A 27,926-nucleotide genomic window follows, 5' to 3' on the forward strand; every position below is an offset into this window, starting at 1 on the left:
ATAAAACATTTTTTTTAAGTCAATGCCTAGTACATGCAGTTTTAGGCAGAGAATGCCATAAAAACTGCAACAATGCAAAATAATTTAACGGTCCATAAAGTAGACTTCCTTGTCTTTATGCAAAAGAATTAATCTTTTGCACAGACATATTTGATGTGCATGTCTGTTCTGCAGTATGTTGGATATGCATGAGCGCATGAATAAACACCACACAGCTCTGCCTGCACCTCTATCCGCTCTGTGTACTTTTAGAATCTTCATTAAACTCCCTCTTTGTTTTCGTTTTGTTTATTCCTCATTCATTTTATTCCTGTCTGAAGCGTGTCGCTGCAAGTCACCTAAAGCCTACTTTAATTTGCCTCCCTGCTCCACCAGCATGACAATAGGTGCATGTACGTACTGACAAATCTGTTGAACCGTGTCGGTGTTTGTGCTGTGAATTTTGTAACTTAATATCTGTTTACAGTCATCAACAATCTGCAAGCCTCAAGACTCCAGGATGATGCAATCAACACCACACACACAGAGAGAGTTTGCATCATTCAGGTGGAATGAGAGACCATCTAATTACCCTGTGATGAGCGTGATAAATCTGATTAAACATGTCTATCTTACACACGTCTGTCTGCAAACCTCATACCACACAGAGCTGTCTGACTCACGTGTGTGTGTGTGTGTGTGTGTGTGTGTGTGTGTGTTAAGATTTATGCATAAAAGGTGAAGTTGGGCCGACGCAAGAGACACAGAGCCAGACAGACAGTACCCTGAGGTGAGAGATAACTATGCTAATATCAGACATAACAGTGAGGTTTTGATGTATCACACACTAACACGGGCCTACAGCAGTGACAGACACACAGTCTCCCGACAGCTAAAGCTCTGTTAATGTGTTATGTCTGCTTCAGATGTGTGTGTGTGTCGGCAGTCTTGGTCTCTGACAGCACCATCATGAAAACATAAATCCTCTCCTAATCCACCTGCAGATACGGACACTAGATGTGCTTTACTAGCTCAAGCGCACTCCTGACGCGGTAAGAGTAAATCTCTCATTCTTCTCGCGCTGAGCTCTGCATGAGTCATGGCTTTGGTTTTGCAGGAATGCTTGTGTAAGCGTCCACCCTTCAGAAATCAGGTCAGTCTGATGGAGGAATTTACCAAAAACCCCAAACAAAAACACTCAGTGCCTCTAATTCACTGGCTAATTGTGGATAAACTGCTCATCAATAATCAACGTTACGAAAGTAACCACATTTTTATGGGTTCCGGTTGACCATTACATCATGTCCTAACCAGACACAAGTTGTATTTTTGAAGGGCTTGCAAAACATCAAAATTATATATCTGTTGTTTATATGTATAAAAATGTTTACTTTTATTCAGCAAGGATGCATTACATTGATTTAAAGTATAAGTAAAGGCGTGTTTAAAAACATGTAAAAATATTTTATTAAATAAATGCTGTTTTTTTTTTTATTTTATCAATTAAGAAATTTAGAAAAAAATATTATCACGTTTTACACAAAAATATTAACAGCATCAAATCATATCATTGAGCACTAAATCAGCATATTAGAATATATCAGCATATTTCTAAAGGATCATGTGACACTGAAGACGTTGAAAAATCAGCTTTGTCATCACAGAAATAAATTACATTTTAATGTATATTAAAACAAAAAATAGCATATTTAACTTGGAATAATATTTTACAATTTTATTGTTTTTACTTTATTTTTGATCAAATAAATGCAGCCTTGGTGAGCAAAGACTTCTTTCAAAAACATTTAAAAAAAAAAATGATATATATATATAATGGGTGGAGCTACCTAACATGACCTAGAGGAAATAGAAACTAAGTGACTGACAAAATGATTGCTGTACACAGCATCTACTTTTAACATGCTATCAGAACTAACTAACTTACAGAAGTAAGGAATAAATTCATAGGAATGGGTTCGACTATGGATTTGCGAATGGTCAAAGAATGAAAAAAAAAAAGATGAAAGAAGTGCAGCGGGATGTGATTTGACCCTCGGGAGCATTTGGTCTTTCTCGCTTTTTGATGTGAGTCACGACTGCTTAGATAATCGTAAACACATGCCAACTCTGTTTGAGTTTTACGAAATATGAGCGATTCAGCCTACACTACAGATGCAGAGAGCAAACAAGAACAAATAAAAACGGCAAAACTGTTTAACGAAATGACAAAATAAAAGCCAATGAAAACACATCAGACGTTTGATATACAAGATTTCACTGTGTATCCAACTTAGAAACTGAGAGAAGTACGGAATAAATTCGTAGGTTTATGACCCGAATGATCGAAGGAACTAAATAAAACTCATTTGAGGCTCTTAGATGAGCTAAGATTGAATGAAATGTGAGTCAGATGACTGTACACACACCGGTCTGAGTTCTTTTGAAATGTGAGTGATTCAGTCTATGCTGCAGAAAGATTGAGCAAACAGAAATGAATAAAAGAAGCACATTTCAGCATTACGTGTATGAGAACGGGTGGGGTGTGAAATCTGCCTGGGTGTGTAAGTCTATTTGAAAATAGAAAGATAGACTGCGAGTGAAGTGCATATGTGCCTTTGAGAGTGTGAGAGTTTTGCTGGTTTGCTAGCAGACAGCATGCTCAAACATCTTTACAGGACATATCCTCAGCCACTATCACGCACAATGACGTGGGAGCCGAGATCGAGAGGGGTTGCTAGATTCCAGACATCGAGGTGCAAGTTGTTGTGACGAGTCTGAACGTCTGAATCAAGCAAACACACACACTGGATCTGTAGGGCATCCAGGGACAAAACACGCACCTGGTATCGGTGTGGTGTTGGAGGGGTTGTAATGGGTCTGGTGGGAGCGGGTGGTCCCGTTGCCAGGGTTCATCCTCAGACTGGCCCTCTGGAAACGCTCGATGTCACTCAGGCGATCGGAGAACTGCTTATGAGGGTCGTCTGGCTTCATGCGGTGACCTGCACAGAGATGGAGAAAAATGCAGTGGGTTATTAGGATAGCAATATCTCAATAAAAGATAAGCATAACAAATCAGAATGATGGTGGCACAATGAACCAGAACATCTAATTTTTTCAGGAACGTTTACGGTAAACATATTTCATTTTGGAGTAAATCAAGCCTGTGTGAAACTTTAATGACTGATAAAGGGAAAAAAGCATGTAACATAACACAGGCTATTTTGTTTATGCACATGAACTTTCTGGTGATTCCTGTGAGTGGAGTTTCTCCGTGTAAACATCCCCTTTCTGTTATCATGCACATATTGTGTGGAAGTTTTACAGAAATTACTGAAGTTAAAAAATTGTATATCAGGCAAAGGCTGTTAAGGAAATTCATAACTACACGTACACTACCATTCAAAAGTTTGGGGTTGGAAAGATTTTTATTTGATTAAAGATACAGTAAAAATATTATTACAATTTCAAGTAAAGTTGTTAAAAAATAACATAAAAAATCAAGAATGAGTTACACTGCTTAATATTTTTTTGTTGAAATACTTTTTTTTTGATGAATAGAAAGTTCAAATAAACTGCATTTATTTGAAATCAAAATTTTATGTAATATTATAAATGTCTTTACTGTCACTTTTGAGCAATTTAATGTGTCCTTGCTGGAAAAAAAAAAAAAAACATTCATACTGACCCCAAACTTTTGAACAGTGGGGAACAATGTCTTTTTAAAAATGTATTTGCCAGTGGGGAACAATGTCAAATTTATTAGTTTTTTTTATGATATTATTTTAATGACATTATGATAAGATTGAATTATTTTGATTATATTATGTTTCATATATGTAGCATTCAGAAACAAAATAGATTCATTTCCATAATGTTCATTTTAAAGAACACACCCCTTCTTTTTGTAAAAAAGGAAAAAATTCAAATAAATAAATAAATAAATAATTTCCATATAACAATTAAAAATAAACTCACTAAAGTACAAAGGCAGCAGCTTTCTAAGACAGCATCCTAACTGACTTATGGAAGCTGTTTTGAAACACTTCTGCAAACTGCAAACTGCAAAGACAAACTCACACAGGAGCAAACACACTAACAAATGATCCTAATAAAGTTTGACATCAGTGTTTCACAAAGCTAACAACATCCTGTTCTAATAAGCATAAAAATACACAAATATTGAGTAAAAAGGGTCTGGAAAAGAGCTTATGGCTTTCAGACAGAGCCGTGTACTCAGTCGTGACTCATCCACAGAGGAAATCACCAAGAAAAACCTTGCTGTGAGTGTGTGTGTTTATTAGACAGTAAGTTGCCACAGCCATTACACCCCCCCCCCCCCCCCCCATCATCATCATCATATGTGTAGTCTGGTCAGCTCTAATGGATGAGTTTAATGTGACTATCAGTGGCGTGTGTGAGGAACATGTGAACATTTTGTGGTTTTTAATGTGGAGTAATGGCTGTATTTGAATATTTTATTCAGATATAGAGGGATAACAGACGCTGTGATATGGATTTTGTGTGTTCTTGCCCTCTCTTTCACCCAAGGGCAATACATCACTCCACATTTTTGTACCCCCGGGGTAATATTTCGGTCAGTTTATCGCTCCCTCCATTTGTTGCTGCTGTCTTCCTCCCTGACTTGATTTAAATGGTAAAAAGTCTTTTTTCTGTACTTTTTGGTTTGTTTATGAATTGTCGGATACACAAAACAAAAATCCCAAAGGAAAAGAAATAATAACTTTTTAGTTGTTTCTCCTAGACTGAAAGAGACTAAATGAACTGTAAAATTATTTTTCTATTTCAAAATAACATATTTAATTTTATAGGCCATTTCTTGTGAAAATTAGCATCGAGTGAGAACTAAATCCTTTATATAATTTTTTTTCAGTGTGAAAAGCAAATAAAGACTTTTATTCTCCAAATTCGAGATGTTTTTCTTGTAAAAAGGACCGCAGAAATCTCCTAAGTGTAATCAAACATCAATTAAATTTCTCATCAAATGATCTGAGCTGCTATCCACATATTCTCTTTCTGTAGGTCTCATTTGTGTCTATTTTTATTTCTGTCCATAAATTTCAGTGGAAAATCTGAAACAAAGTTGATGCTTAAATGTAAAACAACTGAGATCTCTCTGCTGCAGCTTCTGAGGCATGAAAGATGTCAAATGTAATGCTTAGTTGTAAATATAACATTTTCAGCCTCAGGCACTAACTTTTACTAAGTGTTTCATGTTAAAGCTGTAATCTTACTGTGAGTCACTATAGTATGGCATACTGTATATTTTCTGAATGCAGTTTGAAAAGTTTTATGCTTAAACTCCTTCTGTTCAAGCGCTAGCGTGGGCAGTTTCTCTCCTGGATGCCGCTGGGGTCAAACCCTATATCTGCCCTGTCTACATTCACCCTGTCTGAATTATTATGGATGAATGAATATTTCATAGGTAAGGGGCACTTAGACAGGAATGTTGACTTTTTGTGAGAATGATATCATAACCACAGAACACACAGACACACTAATTAATAATAAGTGGATCCTTCTCATACACACACATACACACATGTCATGGGGAAATTCTCTGGGATGAACACAGCTGGAACAGATACATTATGATATACATAATATGCATATACAACACTCTTATAATCTCTTATAATATATCCCTAAATGCTATGAAACACTTTTTTTTAAATAATGGGTTAGGGTATGTATTATTTTTCATGTGATAGGTGAAATTAGATTAATGATTACTGAAATGGTAATTTGGCAAAAGTAGTGTGTGTGTGCGTGTGTGTGGTGTGTGTGTGGGGGGGTGGGTGTGTGTATATATAATCAGATCATTTATATCGTGAAAACAGGCCATTTATCTGTCAGAGACAATGATTCATAAAGACAGTCACTTTAATTGGTGCCTGATTTAATCAATGTTTTGGTATGAACTGGTTGAGAAACTGATTCAATGAACACTCATAAAGAAAGTTACTTGATCTGTTTCTGAATGAATCATTTTAATGAATGATTTAATGATTCACTCATGAATTGGAATGGCCAGTAACTTGTCGCCACCTGTCCTAACAATGAAACTTGCAGAAAAAATGATAGAATCTACATTAATGATGGAAAGATCAGATTAATTTGAGATTTTCAGATCATTTTACCAACTCTCATTCAGCCTTGTCCAGAAAAATGAACAAATCTTAATTCAAGTCATTTAGTTTGAACAGAGTGAAATGTTTTCAAAAGCCAAATTCCCCATACAAGTTCAAAAACAATCTTTCATCATATTCCAATTAGGAAATCATAAAAATGCAGCTAATGATAAATTATAAGAAACATAAATGACTAGTTCACCTCTCAATTCTTTCTTTCATCATGTGAAAAATGCAATGAACTAATCTACACCACAAATGCGCAGACTAACATGCAAACAGACAATTACTATTTTTTGCCAGTAAAAAAACAACTTCAAACAATAAAACTCATTGTACACCCAATATTAACGTCTTCCTCAACTTGACCCATTTGGAACACAGCCTGCTCTCTTTAGCATTACAGTTTCATTGGCACTCTTAAATAGTGTAAAACTATCCTGCTCAATAAATACTGTGATATAAACAGCACAGCTATCGTCATCGTACATTCGAGTCCGTACTTTCTGTGAGTGGAGTGTGTACACAGAGGCCCTCTCAGTACACTTTCAGCTCTCATACTTACACTGATCAACTGATACGCCCAGCTTCCTTCCTTTCCTCCCTCTCTTCATTCTCTCTCTCTAACGATGAAAAGAAAGAAACATATGTTCCCTTTTGGACTGACAGAACACAGGCTCTTTTTGCGCTGTCGGAGTGTGTATGCATTTGGGCAGGGCTGGAACTCGACGTTCGCTGTGGAGGGCCAGACATGTCACGGCGGGCACACTGTAAATATTTGTACGGGTGTCTATAAATGGGGCTGATAGGCACTTGATAACATTGTGAAATCGATCTGTGCAGACTGAGGGTAAAGCATACTTTAGCTCGACTGAGTGCAGAAGGTTTAGAGGGTGTGAAAAATAAGCAGGCTCAGATGGATTTTGTTGGGTTTTCTAACATTTTTTTTTTTGCTTATTTTGAAGGAAAATCAGCATATATATATATATATATATATATATATATATATATATATATATATATATATATATATATATATATATATATATATATATATATATATATATTAATAAAACAAGCATATACATTTTTGGAGCATGTTTTACAAGACAATACTATTTGAGTTTTTTATTTTTTCGAAACGCAATGTTTAATTCAATGTGTTACTTGCTTTTTCTTTGTAACTGACTGAAATTTACTAGTAATTCCTGAGTGAAATTTAATTCTACATCATTACCACAAAAATGTAATTAGCAAAAATACTGAATAAATGTGCAAGGAGCAAAAAAGCCACAGCACGTTTTGTTTTCCTTGCGATTTACAGACAATAACTACAAAAAGACTGAAAAATTCAAATAAATTTAGGTTATTCAGTGAGTTATTTTAAATACTGACTTGAAATATATCAAATCTTGTAAACATACAGATTTAAGGTGGCCCGTCTGAGGATGATAGCAGTCTGAATTTGTTCTTTAGTGTTTCCAGCTCTGAAAACGCATTTTAAATGACTTGAAACATCTCAGTTTGTTGAGTAATGCAGAGCTCCACCTGTCTTTCTCTCCACCGTTGGAGCTGACAGTTGATGAGAGTGAGTTTTTGCGTACGTCAGGTGTGAAAACCGAGGCCTCAGATGAAAGTGTGCTTCCGTAGTAACGGACGCTGGAGACGTTTCTACATCTGCTAAGATCGCTGCACCTGTCTTCCTTTTTGAAACATCCTAAACTCGATCTCTCTTCATCTGAAAGTTGTCGTGATGTCAGGCCAATGCGTGACCAATCCCATCAGCCCATGACAGGAAATGGTTTTGTGCCAGTGAAGTGTGTTGGGCGGTAAACTGAAATCCTGAACAGAGCCTCTATTCAACCTCAAACTATACACTGTTTCTGAGACCTTAAATGTTAAGGATATCAAAAGTACTCTGGTAGCAGCCCAATATCTAAAAATAAGTCTATCTACATTACTAGTAATTCAGAATGCAGAATTTGTAATACAGGTAATACAGAATTTGGTAGGTGCCCATCATACTGATAGGCTGCTTTCGGATACGTGCATGTGTGGAAACGTGGTCAACATGCCTGTCTTGGCAAGGCATTAATGTAAACACAGACGGTTAGAGAATGTAAACAGACGGGACAGAAAATCTGGATATGTGTCAAAATATCTGATCTGTGCATTAGATCTTGCAGTGTAAGTGTATATTATATTATTTTGTTGATATTAATTAAAAAAAAGTTATCTTTAGTAACATTAATAACCCCCCTTCAACTGAATGGTAAAAAATAAATAAATAATGAATTACTTAAGTAACTAAAGCTGTGTTTACCTATTTGAGAAAGCTATATCCGAATATAATGTTTGAATTAAATTTGGTAATATTCACATTAAATATTTTAAATGAAAACATTCAACTATATTTAGTGGTTGAGGCATGTGAAAATCACATAAACAATTCCAGTGGTCCCGGTCGCAAAGGAATAAAGAGTCTCTTTTATCATTATCTCTACTCCATGATTCATTCTCCAAGGCAAGTTGGAGCAGGTGAGGTAAAGAAAGACCCTTCAATAGTGCCCATATCCATCAGACAAAAGGCAGTCACCCACCTCTTTATGTTTTCTATGTCTGTGTTGTTACGCCCTCTTTGCTTTTCCTGTTCATGTCTAATGCAAAAAAGAGCATGATAAACGAAAAGGGTGTAACAGCACACACATGTGTTTGTGGTTTTTTGTGACTTCAGTGAGAAATTACATATGTGTTTATATATGTGTAAAATATATCTTTATATACACTACCGGTCAAAAGTTTGGGAACAGTAAGACTTGTAATGTTTTTTAAAGAAGTCTCTTGTGCTCATCAAGGCTGCATTTATTTGATCAAAAATACAGAAAAAGAGAACAGTAATCTTGCAAAATGTTATTACAATATAAAATAATGGTTTGCATTTTAATATCCTTTAAAATATAATTTATTTCTGTGATGCAAAGCTGAATTTGCATCAGCCATTACTCCAGTATAAAGTGTCACATGATCCTTAAGAAATCATTCTAATATGCTGATTTATTATTAGAATTATCAATGTTGGCAACAGCTGTGCTACCAAATATTTTTTTGGAAACTGCAATACTTTTTGCAGGATTCTTTGATGAATAAAATGTTAAAAAGAACAGAATTTATTCAAAATATAAATCTTTTCTAACAATATAAATCTTTTCTATCACTTCTTAACTATTTAACACATCCTAGTTCAATAAAAGTTTTAATTTCTTTCAAAAAAGAAAGAATACAAATTTACTGACCCCAAACTTTTGAACTGTAGTTTATATTGTTAGAACAGATTTCTATTTCAAATAAATGCTCTTCTTTTTAACTTTTTATTCATCAGAGAATCCTGAAAAAAGGATCACAGGTTCCAAAAATATTTTAAGCAGCACAACAGTTTCCAGCACTGATAATAAATCAGCATATTAGAATGATTTCTGAAAATCACCCGACACTGAAAACTGGAGTAATGATGCTAAAAAAATCAGCTTTGCATCACAGGAATATATTATATTTTAATGTATATTAAAATAGAAAAACATTATTTTACATCATAATAATAATTCACAATATTAATTTTTTTTTTCTGTATTTTTGATCAAATAAATGCTTCCCTGATGAGCAGAAGAAATCTATCTATGAAGCTGTTTGATGAATGTGACTAAAGAAGAAGCTCAAAAATAAGAGTTTTCATTTGTTTCACATTTAGTCACATATAATTCACTACATAATTCGCATACTGTGTTATTTCCTCATTTTTATGACTTTGTTTTATTTTTCTAAGATGTGTAAAATGAGTAGGTGCGCCCAAACCTTTGAGTGCCATTGCTATTGTATGCATGTGTGCATGCACCTGCATATGTGTGGTTTGGTGTTTGGTTGGTTTTGGTCGACCTAGTTGTAACTCAAACCAAGAAACCCTTCTGACCCAGATGATGCGACGTGAGCTTGACTTGTACGCACCTTGTGTCTCTGAGAAAGCATGCATCTGATGGAGGTGTCCTGCTGTCTGCTGGCTGTATGCAGCTGGAATGTGCTGAAATCGAACGCCTGGAGTTTATAGGACAAAAGAAAGAGCGCACTTTGTGTAAAGAGTGTGATTTAGGAGCTCATTCCCGTGCCAAACTAATGAAATTAAAACGCAACTGAGCTTCAGTGTGAGGAATTTCTCCCGGCTCTTTAAACGTGAACCTCTCAGCAGAAACTGACTGTCTGAAGGCTTTATTTGAGATTATTCTGGAAGATGTAGTGGAAATTAGGGAGGAGATGAGAGAGAAAGGGGCAGAGGTGTTCTGATGAGAACTGCTAGAGGTGTTAAAGGGCAGGAAGAGACCCTTGACTTCAAAACGCAAGCGCCTACGCGTATGTGAGCGTTTGACAGGATTTGACGCAACTGCAGCTTGCAGGAGTGTGAGAACTGAGATATATCTGTCATGTAAAATAGGTTTCAGTCTTATAGTTCAGACACGCAAATGTTTACTTTGCCATCTAAATGAGGACATAGCGGAGACTATATAAAGTTTATATGTATAGTCTAACTGTAGTTTCTTATTCTAAATCTGTTTCTGGAATTATCTAACCCTAAAACATAACCTTAAAAGAAACACTATTTTAGAATAAAATTATATATAATTTATAATATATAATATTTTGTGTATTTTTAAGTTATAATATATATATATATATATATAAACACACACACACACACATATTTTTTATATAAAATTGTATAATAGAAATGTTAAAATATATTATATACATTTTTATTTATTTCTATCTAATTTCATATATATTTATTATATAAATATATTTTGAATATATTAAATTATATACATAAAATAAATTTTATACATTTTTGAAATTATTTTTTTAATATAATTGAATATATAAAGATAATAATCTATAAAATAATATTACAATTTTACATACACAAAAAATTGAGTTTAGTCTTGACAATTATGCACCTGCTGTATCTATTGTGTCTTTAAAACATCCCTTGTAAATGTCCTCTGCACAATAAGAAACATTTTACTTCTTGCAAGACAATCTGCACTGAAATGTTTTGTTTAAACTGTTCACATCAGTGATTTCATTGAAAATAAATTCAGATGCTCATTTCTAATATTAGGATTCTTCAGAATGATCTGCACAATTACACAAAGTTTCCTACATTTAATCTTATCTTTAGATCTTCCCATATTTAAAATAATAGTATCTATTCTACTTCCTCTTTATTATCTTGCCATTATTGCATGGGTCAAGTTTCTGAAAATCAAACAGACATCATTAACATACGGCGGTCAGGGTCAAACGTGTCTGTCTGACGTCAGAAAGTTGAGGAAGTGCGGAAGCAAGATATGTTAGCAGAAAATTTAGAGCTTGAAAAGTTAAATTTTTCATGACACAATGAAGTCTTTCATCTCAAAAGATCAAGAATAAATTGATTCCTCATGATATGACCCATTTAAAATGCTGAAACACTATGCTCTGACAAAGAGAAAATCTCCTTTTCCCAACAAGCTCGGCATGTGTGTGTGTGTTACTGGAAGTCTGGGCACATCTCGCTTCTTCAATTAGGCTATTTGCAGAATTTTCCTCACTGTTAAAAATGGCAGAAAAATAAACAGATGATTCACTATAATATTCCCGTAACACTCCTCCCTCCCCTTTCTGTCTCCCTCTCCTACTCAATGCCTCTCAGACGTTTATCATGGACTGTGAGGTGCTTTATTATGCTTCTTTATTAAATTACTCTTTAAAGCTGCTAATGGTCTCTGCTTGGGTGAAAGAATAAACAAGGAAGTTCAAAAACACAAGTTGAGCCTGTAAGATGTGTGTGACTTGACTTGTGCAGGGGTGTAGACACTTCATTCCTCTCTTGTCACCCTTTGTTGAGTTTATCCCTCAAAGAAAAGAAAATATGACCGGGAGGTGAAGATAATAAGAGGGGAGAATCACACATTATCCTCAAAGACACTTTTTATCATCTAGTAGCAGCAAGGATTCATTGCATGCATGCTAAAGCAGCACTGGGCACATCCAGTGGTTAAATCTGCACTGCATGCGTTTGCGCTGTAATGAATCGTCTGTTCATTTTTCAAACGCATTCCATTCATTTGCCATCCAATATTGGCTCCATTCATATTTAGCGTCAGCAGTGACGAAAGCTGCCACTCGCCGTTAGCGCTGCTTTGAAGAAGCGTTCTTATGATGCACACATAACAGAATGACTGTTAATAGCATTAGTGTGATGATTCCACCATTAAAAATGCGCAGAACACTCTCACACACATGCAAGATTTTTATCCTCCCAAAGGAAAGCAAAACCTTATATGAGTCTTTTTGATATCATCTGCAATATGTAGAACTATGTATTCATATCTATGGGTGCGGCATGCATTATTTAATGGATGACACACCTGGCAGGTGTTTTACACGCACACACACACATACTAATGTATGCATGTACACTCCTTTATTTACAGAAACACAGAGTGATATCTGTGGAAGAATAACACAGCAAATGATATTGTTAACAGATTTACATGCCCTCTACGAGCTGTGTGCAAAAATGCAAATACACTTGAACCTGAAACCCCTGCCCATAATCTCAACTCCTCTCTTCTCAATGAAATTTCAATTCAACTGGCATCTGCACTCAATTGCCGCATTCTCAGAACTATCTTCACTTTTTGGAGCCTTTTTTGCAATGACTTCTAAACCAACTGGTGAAGTTGTGCTTGATAAGTGTGATTGCATCTTTAAAATGAATGCCGCTTGGTTTGACACATTGTTAGGGAATGACATTTATACACACACAAAAAAATTGGTGTTGTATTTACTCTGAAACAATGTTAGCTTAGAAATTCCTAGTATATTTCACAAATAAGTACAAAGAAACAGCAAGTTACAGGTTAAATTACACATGAAATTGTAAAGTAGCGAGGCTAAAATGATATTTTCCTGTAAAACACACTCCAATAATCTTTTAGGTGTGACTGTATTATCCGAAAACTTTGGTCTGTTGTATTTATACATATATGGCCCAGATAAACCCTATGTTGTGAGGACAAAATGTTGAGGACATTTTTTTGGTCCCCATGAGGAAAACGGTTTACAAATCATACTAAATGATGATTTATTTATTTTTTTAAATGTAGAAATGCAGAGTTTTCTGTGAGGGTTAGGGGATAGAATATACAGTTTGCACAGAATTAAAAAAATATATATTATGTCTATGGAAAGTCCCCATAAAACATAAAAACCCAACATGTGAGTGTGTGTGGGGTCCCGTCCATCAGGTTTATCAACTCCGTAAGTAAACATTAATGAGGTATTATTCTATTGGCAGCACTATCAAAGTACACATACTGCCTCACTCAGCCCGTGCCTGGGGGAGAAGAGGGTGTGGTTTTTCTTATGAAAGATGCCATCAACACAACATATCTGACAAAAGCAGAATACACACACACACACACACACACACACACACTCCAGCGCATATTCACACACAAACTGAAAATAAACAACGCAGTGAATTCAAAGACTTCAATCTATCACACACATTAGTATTCAGAATACGGGTACGATCAGTGTACAATTTTTTTCTACACGTCACATTATCATTTAATATTTATAACGTATTGTTTATTTAAAACATCTCATTTCCTGTATCTCATACTCGTTGCGGGTCTGAAGTAATTTCACATACTCAAAATCTAATGCAGTCGCAGCACCATAACCACGTTGAAACCACGCTCACTCACACATCATTTAAACTTTATCGTGTCTGAAGCACCTGTTCATTAGTGCTAGCTGAGTGAGTGTAGGCTACAGGTACGGCAGTGTGACCCGCTCTGCAGGAAACAGCTCTAAAGAGTCATTACAGCCCAAGCGTCAGTCAGCCAATATGATGAAAAATTACATGCATGAGGAAATCTAGAATTACAGACATAACTAAAAAGGTAAACATAGTGCCAGATTGAACCAAAAGGGATTTTTGCACATACTTTGCATTACTACAACATGTTGTTGCAATTTATTAAATATCTAAAGAAGTGGCATTTGCTCACGTAGTGCTAGATTGTTTTTTACGCAACAAAAACATGCCCAGGTCACATTTCAAACATCAAAAAATGTTGAAAGAAAATAAAGCCTATTTTTAGGGTCATTAGGATTTTTTGCATTATTTGCATTATTTAATGAAAGCACATGTTCTCTAAAAACAAGTTCTTTTTTCCAACACAGTAACAAAAATACTTCAATACAACTCTAAGATTTAGAACAAATTAGGCAATACAACAAATTATGTATTCATAAATACATATTTACTATATAAATATCTATCTACCTATCTATCTATCTATATATATATATATATATATATATATATATATATATCTGCGCGCGTGTGTGTGTGTGTGTGTATATATATATATATATATATATATGTATATATATATATATATATATGAATGAAATTAACTTATATTTATTATAACTTAATTTATATATAATAAAACCAATATATATTGCATTAAATCTTGCAGTGGGGTGTGCTTAACTGTCAAAAAATAATATTTAAATAAATAAATAAAAATTGTTCCTAAAAGTAGGCTTTGAAAACAGTGGCACTGACTTACTCTTCTCTCTCTCTCTCTATCTCTCTCTCTGCTCTCCTCTTGTTGTGGTCGCGGGCTGCATTAGCATTATGGATCTGCACCCCTAGCAGGCGTTCAGTGCTGTGTTAATTCAGCGGCTCTAATGCGGTCAGGCACTGCTGACCCCGCTGGTCAGAAAGAGTGGCCACTCTCATTGAGCCCTCTGTGTTTGCGGCTCAGAGACGCACCCTCGCTCTCTGCGCCCGAAACGGCTTAATAACCCACCACAACTGACATCTGAGGTTGGCAGCCATCTAGACCACGAAGGACTGTTCGCTGTTTAATATTAACACACGCTGATGTGGAGGTATGTATACACCCAAACACGAGAATACAAGGAGACATCGAAACCAACACTTACTCACAAAAATACACTGTACTATATGGGAACACACACACACAGTGGCTCTAATCCCCGTCCCCGGTATCATCTGTGAATGACTCATAGGATTATTAAAGCCGTCGGTGCTCCGAAAATAGTTCAAATACTCGTTGCACCGTCCAATTTCTCCATTCCAACATAGTATAATATCAAAACCATTACGTACATTATGTGCAATGATCAAACTCCTAGCTCTAATACAGTACGAAAAACTCCAGGAACCAACAGATTAACTAAACTGTTTTACTTGGCACATGTTCCAAAGACTGCTCAGCCTGTTTTTTACTGCAGTAAATAACACGGTATAAAGCAGACACAAAGGAGAGACTATCTCATCTCGTATCACCTCCTCAAATACTTTCCCTCGCTATCAAACACCGCAAAAGGAATGCTTTTCTACCAGAGTTGTGATTTTCAGTCTAGCATGAAATTATACACAGATGATAAATCAATAAAACAGACAGCGCCTCTTTCTGTTGTATTCTACGCTGGTTTCATGCACAAAGAAACACACAGCTCCTGATAAAGTACTCTATATAAAACAAACCATTTGAGTTCATGCAGAACAATGTCATGCAAAGAGGAGGATACCAGTGCAAGATAATGTTATTATTGTCGGTGAACGCTCTTTTTGACAGTCATTCAGGGGATTCTGGGTACTCACGTCTTGGTTCTCGAGGTCCGTCCACGGTGACTTTAATAGCGCGGTGGTATGTGGCGACCTGGGGTGGTCCAGTGAACACAGTGATGGTCAAAGTGAAGCTCTTTCCTGAGGACAAGAAGAAGACACGGGATAAATTGTCACTCGCTGGTTTGAAAAGTTATTGCATGATTCACAGAAATAAACTTTTAATACCAGAAATATAAACATAAGCATTCTTAAATCATGCTGGATAACATGATCATTACATTTCATTCATGTAGCTTGAGTGCTGTTGACACTAAAACAAATGAGGGCATTTTAAAATAATACTTTTGCAATTCAACTTTTCTCTGAAAACATTATGCTGATATCAACATTTATATAGCATTTTCTCTAGCTGTTTCAGATTTTCGGACCCCACTGTCAACATGTTGAGTCAAAAACGTAAAGAATTTGTGGTTTGAAACAAAAACAAATATTGTGCAGCCAGTATTTAAGTAACATGCTTAGGACAAAATAATCTTCACATAATATTTGCATACTTGATATTTTCTAAATTCAGTCTGTAAAGTGGCATACGGGACTAGCATGTAAACTCTCAGAAAAAGGTACAATACTGTTTACACCTTAGGTATTTAAATCTGTGTGCTTTTGAAGTAAGTTTTAAAGCACCAATATGTACTTTTAAGGTAATAATATATATAATTTAGGGGTAAATAAGGTGCAAAAATGTATGTACCTTTTAGCTTTTGTACCTTAGGCCACAGCTCAACTAACAGCTTTGTATCTTTTTTCTTTTCAGTTTTTTCAGTTGTAAAAAATTACTACATTAAATAAAGTTGATTATATATAAGAAAAGACCTCAGGTAAAACAGAAACTCCCTCAGGCTGCATGAAGTAAAGATTCGATGCACAATCCCAGTGAGGTGGGTCACATACAGCTGGGAGAACTGAATGAGTTTCCTCTGAAAAGAGACAGCACTACTGCTTTGATGCGCTTTCAAATGCGTTTATGATGTGGATTAGTCAGACAATGTGTTCCAGATTGTTCCCGGGACTCCGCTGTGTCTGTGTGCATGTGTGCGTGTGTGCGTGGGTGAGTGTGTGATCTCTAAATGCAATGAAGCTGCGCTTTGAGGGGGAGAAAGCCGTGGCTTGTATGAGGGCTATGAGGGTGGGGTAATTGACTGCAGAAATGAAAGGTACTTTTAATTCGCACACTGCAGCGCTTTCCACTCATCCGTCTGCAACTATTTAAAGTGTAACATTTACAGGAAAAATGTGAGTGTGAGGAGCTAGGCCAAAAGGGAAAAGACGAGAAGGAAAAGCTTGTGAAAGAATGTGAGCTATGTAAGAGGTAGGGTGTTTTTAGGTGTGTAAACAAGATGTTTTTTTTAAACCTCAAATCTTTGAAGAAAATTCTGCTGTGGGGAAATGATTTCTCTGGGACAAGTAATTGAAGCATGCTGTTATATGTGCCCATTTTTTCCCCCAGTCTCCACTGTGCAATACAGCAGCTTATGTGTTTAAGTTTAAACGCGTGACAATTTAGAAATTTCAAAAAAAAAAAAAAAAAAAAAAAAAAAAATATGAAGAAAAAAAATTATACTATATTTTTAATCAAAGTATAGTATAAATATGTTGTTGCATTTCCAGCACACACATGCATTTGACCACAGACAGACAGACAGACAGAAAAACAGATAGATGTGGCACCTCTGCCGCTCCTGCCCACAAAGCGCAGGTCGTTGAATCGCGCCACCTGGTTCTTCATGACGGCAGACGCGTTTCTCAGCTCCGCGGAATAATTCTCATCATTCCCTGCCATCACCGTGACCAGAGTCCCGTCAGGAACGTCACCCAGAGCCACCACCTGATAAACACACAGATCAACCCAACAAACACAATCAACATCACACACAAACCCCAAACCAAACAAACCCCGGGTTGAACCCCCCGCAATAGTTATTACAATATACGCTTGCTCGTACATATACTGACGATTACTGTTAATATTGTTCTATTTATATGCACATAAAATATTTATGATTACCTCCGCGAGTAAATAGCCTAATTTCCTAAACAATTAAAGCCTTTTTTCTTCAATTTTAACAGTTTTATTAAATTAGCTTACGTTTGCTGCAAGTGCACGATTGTGATTTGTATATATGCTAAATATAAAAATAAACACAATACATAGGCCTATATGAATAATAATTGCGTATAGCCTAACAGTATTTTTTCGCAGATAAAACATTATAACCGGAACATCGTTGTCGCGCTGGTCATTATAACAGCCAATTTTCCAATTAAACGGCCTACTAATAATAATAACACTATTATAATAAAATATAATAATAATAATAGAATTCAAGGACCGTGCAATGTCTTGTCGAATTGTCATTGATATGATCAATATTTTGTTTTTATCTTCTATATTATATTTTCTATATATTATTAGTCCAGCAGAAGTATGTTACGATGATATCAGAAAAAAAAAAAAAAATGCTTGTGTTTTGTTTGAATTATTTGGTGACTTTTAGGAGAGTGGGTTTTTTTTAAAGGAATTTTTTGTCAGTAATTTCCAAAACACGAACTGTGGTGAGCATAGCTCCCGCCACCGATTTGACTTTTGACGAATCAAACAACAATTATTTATCTCTACCGTTACCTGTGTAAAACATATTTTTTATGAACTTATGATATATAAATATGCGAGAAGCGATTAATAATGATAGCACTTACTGTCTGTTTGTACCATTTGTTTTGGATTCTAAAGGAAAAGGCTCGCGCCGTTGCTATGGTTATCTCTTCAGGAGACTTCTGTTTACTTGCCGCGTTCTGACTGACTTGTGATTTAACGGACAACGCTATGAAATGAGTTGTATTACAGAAATGAATGTTTTATTTACCTTAAAAGCCACCGGCAGGGTTTTGTTGCACCTCCAGTGTGACGGCAGCACCGAGCAGAGAAAGTTGGGGCTGTCGGTGCGCACCAGCTCTCCGGCGTGATCCGCCAGCACGTCCACCACGGAGCGGCTCTCCAGCGGCCGGCCGGCCCGCAGCGGACCCGGTGCGCTCATGCTCGGGCTCTCGGTCACTTTAGCGCACGGGAACGAGGCGGAGGGCGGCGTGAACCGTCTGCTCGTGCTCGGGTCTACGGGAATATGCATCACAACAGATTACAAATGAGACCCCCGTGAAGAGCTCAGGCACCCAAATGGGGTAAGTAGCCTACAGAAAGTCCGTGAAAGTGGCCCCGGAATACTCCTCCGTGACCGTTCACTTTGCGTTTCGGTGCAGGACGCAGAAGCGTTCAAGTGCGCTTGAGTTTCCCACTGACTTCAGCAAAAACCAAGAAACCGCAAGCACACACATACGCGCTCGTTCTGCACGATGAAAGGAATTTGGAGTCAAAACACAAAACTGATACAAGTACGCTTCTCAAAGCATACGAAACTATTATTCTAAAGCTGCTTATTAAACCGCATTTATTCCAGAGTGTGTACAGCAGGTGTGTGCTGCTCCTGGATGTCAGTTTTACTTTTAGTCAGAGCGACACTTTCCGTTCTATCAGTCCAGAGTCTGGAAATAAAGTCCACACAAATTAATCCCACAGTTTCAGAAGAACTTCTGCAATAAAGTCCGGCTTAGCTGTCAAATGCTCTGCTTCCAATTGAATGTTTAAGCGTGAAAGCGAGTTTAAACAAGAAAAAAAAAGTTAGTGGTAGTCAGACGTACGTGCCTGTAAAAGCTGCGCTCTGCGCTCTGCAGACAAGAGTTATTTACTCATCTCATTATAGCCTGGAGTGCGCTGAGCGCTCCACCAATCAGCGATCAGGGCCGGGTTTAATCGACCAATCCGCGAACAGGGCTGGGTTTGATGCGCCCATCAAACGCGCCGAAGCAAAACTGAAAGCGCCTCTATTATCAGCCATATACTTAATGAACAATCAATAAATACTTCGGTCCTCTCCTCACATGTTATGGCACATAATGGATTAAGGTTTACAGTCTGCCAGGTGTAACCTTTAAAAACCACAGACAAAAATTAAAATATCTTTTGCTGAAGTTATTCATGTCTGTGCGCCAGTTATCTTTTGTAAAAAAACGAATAATGCATTGAGCAATCAGAAACAGTTAATTAACAATAATTGTTCAAGCATAAAGTATCCCTCAAAAACAAATTAGGTGAAAAACTGTAGCAATAACAATAATAAAGCAACGTCCAAACAGTGATAACATTTAAACAAGTATTTTTGCACAGAAAAAAAAAAATCAGTGGTAAATCAAAGTCTATCTCCCATGCATCTTGTACTAAATTAATGTTCTAATAACTAATGGTTTTGCTCCATCATAACAGAACGATAATTATGATAATGGGTTTTATAAGTCTCATACATGGTATTTAATTAGAATCTAATGAGTTCTTGTGTGGTTGACACACCCTGAGCTCACACTGTCACCACTAGTAGGCGCATTTGTCGTCTAAAAACCTTCAGTGGTGCCTCGGAAAACGAATTAAAGCGCATTAAACTAACACTGAATGGGAAGGAAAAAGACAGAGAGAGGGAGACAGACTGAAAGAAAAGAAAGAAAGAAAACAGAGAGGCAGAATTAAAGCGATTCTCACAGTTACAGCTGGTTATCTGAATGATTTAATATTTTGTTTGTGTGTGAGTGTGGATTTCATCAGTTTTTGTTTGTTTGTTTGTTTTGATAGTTAATAGATGATGATACATAAATGTTCTTACGCGCACTAACACTGACGCTAATAACACGACAAAGAAACAAATGAATTAACTGACTAACAAATCCTAAACAAATTGTTAAGGTGAGTAAACGGAGAAAAGCTTTTTCTCTCTACAAATGTCCCAACTGCAAAATAATTTATTTACAACATTTACATTATATAAAAATGTGCAGTTTTAAATTCTGAGTTAAATTTAATAGTTTCACTCTGAACGACTAAAGCATTTAGTCTAAATGCAGTCAGAAAGAAAAACAAAATTCTTCCATTCGCAAGACAAATCGAGTAAATATTATTATCATTATTATATTAAATGTCTTCTTTATAAAATAATTTATTACAATTTAACATGTCTCATTTCTTTAAAGCCAACAGAAATGCCTTTACAAGAGTAATTTACATTTTTAACAGTCGTAACAGCCATTAAATACATATTATTCTGCTTGTATTCGTTCTTTTATTGGTTCATTCTGTGACGGAAAGAGGGAGTGTGTGTTTCAGTGTTATATATGTGCAGTGGGCTTGAGGTTTAACTCGTGTTGGCAGGATTTGTGCCAGAATTCTGCGGGCTCGCATGCTAAAGATGAGCTCAGTTTGAAACCAGCGTTTGGTTACATGATGACAGCACATTAAAACAAACAAACAAACAAACACACATGTGTTTAATAATTAGAATTAATAAACAATAAAAAAAACAACAGCCATGCAAACATAATAATAATACTTGCTATTATTATTAATAATAATACAATTATAGAATTAATATTATTTTGATTATTATTATTAATAGCTATTATTATTGCACGAAAACCTCAAAACACCAAAAATCCGTCTGTTATTTTTTTATTTTATTTTATTATTATTTTTTTTTTCAGTTATCGCAGCATATCTTGCTGTTACACCACTGTTTATTTTAATCTCCATGTGAGGAAATATTGTGAACATAGCCTAGAAGGGAAGTCAAAGTCTCACCCACACCAATGGTCTAAGAGAGCGAAAATATGCACATTATCCTTCATCTCAAGAACATTAGCAGGTTTCATCAACATCTGCTCGAAAGACCTATTGCGAAGGTGTCTTCCTCTTTTCACGCCTTCCACCCGCCCGTTGCATTGAGTAACTCTTGTCGAAATAGACGCACATGTTGACATGTGTTGACACAGCCTCAGCGCTTAAAATAAAGCGGGATATTTTCATCCTCCACACATATGCAATTACTACATTACAGTGTGCCTATTATAAATACTAATAGCTTAATATACCATAAGAATGAATTTAAAGAAGTGCATTGCTGCATCATTTTGTATCGCGTTTGTTCTTATTGATATTATAGCACCTTTTAAAATGTGTTACATTTTGCATGTGTGCTATATCGGTATAGGCCTGATGTAGACAAATTTTAACAGTCTGCTAAATGTCTGATCATAAATATAAAGGTATTTTTGGGGCGAAATCTGTCAAAGTTCGTTTCACCCAGAGCAAATTATCCTCTGGCGCCATTAAAACAGCTTTTTAAACGTCAGTCATCAAAAAATAAAAATAAAAACCTATATACTTCAATGAAAAATAAAGAAAAAGAAGAAAAAGGATAAACACTGTAACATAAATTGTTATCCTGAACACGAACGTGCCAAGAAAGCTCCCCAAACACAAGCTGGTCAGGGATCGTTGTGCATGCATACATCGGTGATATTTCAGCATCTCAGCCTGTCCTGTTCAGACTGCGCGCGCAGTTTCTACTGTTACAGTCGCGCGCCGACGTGCCCTCCTGATACGTGATCTGAGAGAGGCGCAGCTTACAGCCCGCGTCAAATACACATCCAGTAATAAAGCGTTGAGAAATGATGTGAGCGCATACAAAGAGGCATGAGCCCTCCAAAACAGCCTCAAGTTCAAACAATGAAAGATATTCCAGAGACAGACTCAGAGAGCACCAACATGCCATCATTCTTTAAGGGTACAATGGGGTTAAATGCCTCCAAGAGAAAACAAGACCACTTTGATTCGATTTTTTTTTCTCCCAAAACACTAAATAGCAACAAAAACCACAACAGCTCTTTGCTAAACCTGTTTGTTACTGTGTGTTGCACAAGCAACATGAAGTCATGCATGCAATGCCTATGTTGATTTTGAGGTAACTTGATCTGACTAGTACTAAAACATGTGGCATATTCATGTATGAGAATCCCTGAAAATATCATGCATTTTGAGACAAAAAGGAAATGTTGTATCTGAACACTGCAACAAAAGGGAATCCCCTTGTGCATTTAACAGTAAGAAAAAAAGCTTGCCTATATACCGTAAGTTGTTCAGTTGTGAATGTTCTCTGTTAATGACTAATTATGAGATTGCAAAAAATGCAATGTATTGCAGAAAACTACAATTGCTATTAAAAACGTTAAAAAATTAAATAGAATAAAAAAATTCAATCTTACGATTCAAGTAAAACCCCATATACTCTATTTTGTATAAGTATGCTGTAATTAACAATCAGAATGTTCTAAATAGTACATTTATAACATATATTATGTTAATTGTCCTTGCAGAATCCAAAGGCTCCACTTGGGAGGGAGAAAAAACCAGTGTGGCCAAAAGCATCACCAACGTCTTTGGTTGGCACAGGATCGATACAGTACGCCTGAACAGCAACAAATTGCTTTTCATAATCGGGAGGGAAAAGATTTATTGCAAAGGATGTGCAAAGTGGGCTCACACCGACTGCTCCAATAACAATGGAGATTAATTTGTAATATAGGCGTAAACTAACACTGCACCTACTGTACTTAAAGAAAAACACTAATCGTATGAAATACTTAAGAGGTTATGAAATGCCAAAAGTGGTTGAATAAACAGACAAAACTGGTTAACCATTTGCTGAAGTGGTTATTTAAAAGTTATTCCAAAAATATCATGCATTTGTTGCAAATGAGTTTTGCCTCATATCCACTCAAAATCAATAAATAGAGGCTTTTTGCCACAAGTTTCATCATAAAAACTTAAATCATATCATATTTAGCTAATTATTTTGATGCAAATTATGTTGTTCAATCTAGAAATATATATAAATGATCATATACTCTGGGACCTAACTCCGCATTTTAGGCTTTTCACTCCATTGCACCCACTAAGTAGTGACAAAGATGTTAAACAGTCCACATGCCAAACTAAATTCACTCTTTATCCAATAGCAAGTCAAAAGTAACTTCATACATCTCTAAGGTTAATGTTGAGAGCATGTGCACACAAATACACACACAAATGAAGCCACTTAGATTTCATGCAAAATCAACACGACAATCTGAAGAGTACTGAATCTGAAGAAACCACAAATATGTGCCCAAACGCTCTGAACTGGTAAAACATTACTTCATTAGTCATCACCCCCCAAACACACACACACACACACACACACACACACACACTCACACACAGGCCTCCATACCCGCAGATAAAAATCAAATCGGGGCATAAAATGCTGACATAAGCCTGTGGATTTGCTATCTTCCCCCCTCTGTGGGCGGCAGCACATTTCTTTACGTTTACAAATTACAGAGGGAGCAAGTCTGGAAGCCGCAGAGAGCATTCCTTCCGTACAGTGTCTCCTTGTGTTTCAGCTGCGGGTTTGTCTGCCTGAGAAAGCAGTACGGATGACCTGCAGTCAACTCTAAATCTCCCGTTTACATGCTTGAATTTCAGCCCCACCTCATATCAGGTGTCCCTAATGACATCATCACAGTGTCCTATCTGAAGCGCAGTGCATCTCTCTGAAGTCTTTGTGATGTCATCTTTAATTTTCATTGCATGCAGCTAATATTCCAATTCATGTGAGGAAAAATAACATCAATGCACAATGCACAATATTAATAGCATATATAAACATGCTCTCGGCACTGTTGACTGTAATGATGCTCAGTTTACCGCCTTTTGTCAAATACAGTGAAGCTTGCGGTGAATGATTCACTCTAAGCTTTAATTTGTTTTATATTTAAAGTAAAGCGTGTCAGATCAAAGCATATTTTCATGATGGATGAATCTGAATTGTTATTGTACTGAAATATTACAGATGACGCATTCACAACGTATATGGATCTTTTCAGAGAATGTAAAACAAACAATTATTTTGTATTTCTGTCCAGAAGTGCTCCCTCTCTCACAAAGCACAAAATTAAAGCCACATTTGCTCACTAGAACTGTCTAGGACGAATAAACTTTAAAAGTCTCCAAAAAACACATTACTCAATGAAATATCTGATGGGTTCAGATGGCAATGTCTGTCTGTGTCACCAATCTTCTAAAATTTTCATGCATTATTTAAGTGAGGGTAAAAATACAATTAAGTGCATTTTTGCATGGCTTGATACTTTTAGCAGCACCAAAAACCAGAACTACACTGTAAAAATACATAATTTTTTTTTTTAGAAAATACCATTATACTTCAAAATGTCACAGCTAATTGTTATGCTTGCTGTTTCTTTGTAATTAATTGTGAAATTTACCATGAACTTCTTAGTGGAAATTATACACAAATGATTTCAGCGTATCTGTTTTACAATAAGTGTTTATGAACTAAAAACGCTCAGATGCTGTGGAGAACTTTCATGTGACATAACACGGAAAATGCATGATGAATCGTGTCATTAAAACAGTCTGTTTTTCATGGAGCATGCAGGAAGTGTTTTACAGAGACAGTTCAGAGTTAATGTTTGCGGTAGAAAAGTACAAAGATTTATTATGCTGTTAGGAGTATTGAGACTCCGCAGCAAGAACTGCCTGAGTAAAATGCCTCCTTTGAGAAATAAATCAAATGATGTTTTATGGATCATATGTGCAATTTCAATGTCATTTCCTCTTTCAGTCAGACTAACTTCATGGTGGTACAGTCGTCCTCCTGGCCCCTAGAGGAGGCATGTGCATCAGCTGAAGCTTCTGAAACATCACTGGTGGGAGACACAGGAAACATCAGCCCAAGTAAGGCCTGATTTGCACACATCACATATGCTACAAGGTCTCCCTGGCTCTTTTTACTTGTTTAAATGTGCATTACACATCTAAGTCCTTATTAACATCAATTTGGTTTTGAGTTAGCATTTTGATTAATCTAGTTGAATCTCTTATGTTTCCACATGATCTGTAAATACACAAACACCTGCAAGAAAACACGCACCCACATTCCCACAGAGTGACTCTGTGTCACTTTCACTGCGTGTCCGATGCTGTGATATCGCATCTCTAATCTGGAGTAATTGCATGTTTTAGCAGTTCAACTCTATAAAAAGACAGGAAAATAAAAAGAAAACCCCAGAGTGCTTTATCACATTTTAGATGTGCAGAGGAAGTTTACATAGTTTACACACAGCTGCAAAACAACCCTTTTAATTACAAGTGCAAAAGAGAGGATGGAAAATATGTACATTTACTAACATTACTGAGTAATGGGTAAAAATGAAATGAATTAAAAAAGAAGAAGAAAGTATCCCTTTAAGAATGCACCACACAAGTCTAGTTGCTAAACAGTCTTGTTATTACTGCAAAAAAAAAAAAAAAAAATGCTACAACATATTTCACTGCCATAACAAACAACAGCCTGATTTTCCCATCAAAATGTGCCTCTTTTAACTTGTATTTAAAACATTTGCCATCTCAAGCCAAGAAGTTGCTTTCTCAGACTCTTCCAGTCTGCTCTTTCAAAAAGTTCTTTCATATGTGGTCAGACAATGTACGGCGTTTTATTAAAATCATGCTGTTGACCAAACACTTTTTGCCTCTGACTGTGGTTGACCAGCAGCAATCATTTATGAGTTCACAACACATGAGAATCACCATGACTGTCGTACATTTGTGATGTCATTCACACAGAGTCATCTGAAGAGTAATCTGTGTGTTTTGAGGGTTTCTTTAAAACTCTGGTATTAACCAGTAATGTGTGATTCTACAAATAGAAGCATTCACGATACTTAAAAATGTAACTTTTTTAAATTTAGTTTTATGATTAAACATTTACAAAATATCCTGGAATCAATTACAAATGGGATACAATAGCCTTGAACTTGAACTATAGCCAAGACTTAACTAATGAACTATAATGTAATTAGGCACTTTTATTAAATGTAGATATTATAAGATGTAAGATATATAAACATTATAATCTATGAAAGTGTGTAATTTCCACCTATGGCCACCAAATGGAAATGATACATAATAACTGTTTTCAAACAGGTTTCTAAATGAATAGTTACTTTAGTCACCAATCAAACGTCATTGTTTTGAACATAGTGCCAAAGTGTTTATGAATGGATTATTTTTTGTGAAGTAGTCTCTCCACATTAAGCTTGGATAAAAAAAAAATATATTTAAGATATTATATACACATTTAAAACCGTCTTAGGGGACAGAAAAAAATTTAGCGGAAAAAAATCTCCCATATTTCTATATAATACAATCTCGTGGACATAATTCTGCTGGCGCACAGTTCTTTTATGCGGCTCTATTTTTACAGCCAAACCACAGTAATCCACCATCACCATCGGGAAGTCTGACCCTCTAGGAAAACTTCAAAGCCCCTGGAAAAGACCCCCGAGCATAGCATAGAGATGTATTTTCAGACTTGTTGGAACCAATTTGATGGAGTAAGTGAGAGATGAGTTTCAGTGGGCACACGGTGGTCCCGCCCTGACAATAGATGGATGTATGGATGTCTTAATGAGGGAGACAGAGAGAAAGAGATCCAGGGGTGACCTTGTGGTGGAGGCTACATTTACACTCCACCCCACTGGCTCCCAAAATAAGCCACGTCCCGCTTTCATAAATGCCCCTCGCCACAGCCGCCATAACTCAGGGCTTTCCCAAAACAAGAGCTCATGTGCCGGCAGCGTTAGGAAGTGTGTCTGCCTGCCAGCAACCGCTAGGGCCGTCCACCAGCGTCTGCTTACCACATTTTACCCAGAATACAATGCCCCTTTGTGTTTGCATGCGGTGGGCCCTTTCTCAGCCGGAACACACAGACAGAGAGAGACAGAGAAAAGGGGGGGAAAGGAAGAAAGAAAGACTAGATAGATAGATAGATCATTAGATCGAATGAAAGACAGACAGAGCATGACAACGATCGATAGAACGATATGTAGATAGATGATCAATAGATAGCTAGATAGTCAGAATGATAGATAGAATAGATAGAACAAAAGAATGATAGAGTGATACAACAACAGACAGACAGACAGACAGACAGACAGACAGACAGATAGACAGATAGATAGATAGATAGATAGATAGATAGATAGATAGATAGATAGATAGATAGATAGATAGATAGAACCATAGAATGATACAA

General features: G+C 36.3%; 1 protein-coding gene across 4 annotated transcripts in view; it reads right to left on the reverse strand.

Moving 5' to 3' along the window:
* The window catches only part of LOC109074657 (runt-related transcription factor 3-like), a 56,265-nt gene that overhangs the window by 12,265 nt on the left and 16,074 nt on the right, over positions 1–27,926 (reverse strand). For 2 of the 4 annotated variants that reach the window (XM_042737495.1, XM_042737496.1), the window contains 5 exons: positions 18,762–19,006; positions 17,566–17,722; positions 15,871–15,975; positions 10,128–10,214; positions 2,820–2,978 (listed from right to left, as the gene is read on the reverse strand). In XM_042737495.1, the coding sequence (XP_042593429.1) occupies positions 2,820–2,978; positions 10,128–10,214; positions 15,871–15,975; positions 17,566–17,722; positions 18,762–19,006 (753 nt within the window). Of the gene's footprint in view, positions 1–2,819; positions 2,979–10,127; positions 10,215–15,870; positions 15,976–17,565; positions 17,723–18,761; positions 19,630–27,926 lie in introns of those variants that run through there. The other 2 variants (XM_019090674.2, XM_042737497.1) reach the window with 2 other exon arrangements.

Source organism: Cyprinus carpio, chromosome B13, assembly GCF_018340385.1.
Source record: "Cyprinus carpio isolate SPL01 chromosome B13, ASM1834038v1, whole genome shotgun sequence".
NCBI lineage: Eukaryota > Metazoa > Chordata > Actinopteri > Cypriniformes > Cyprinidae > Cyprinus > Cyprinus carpio.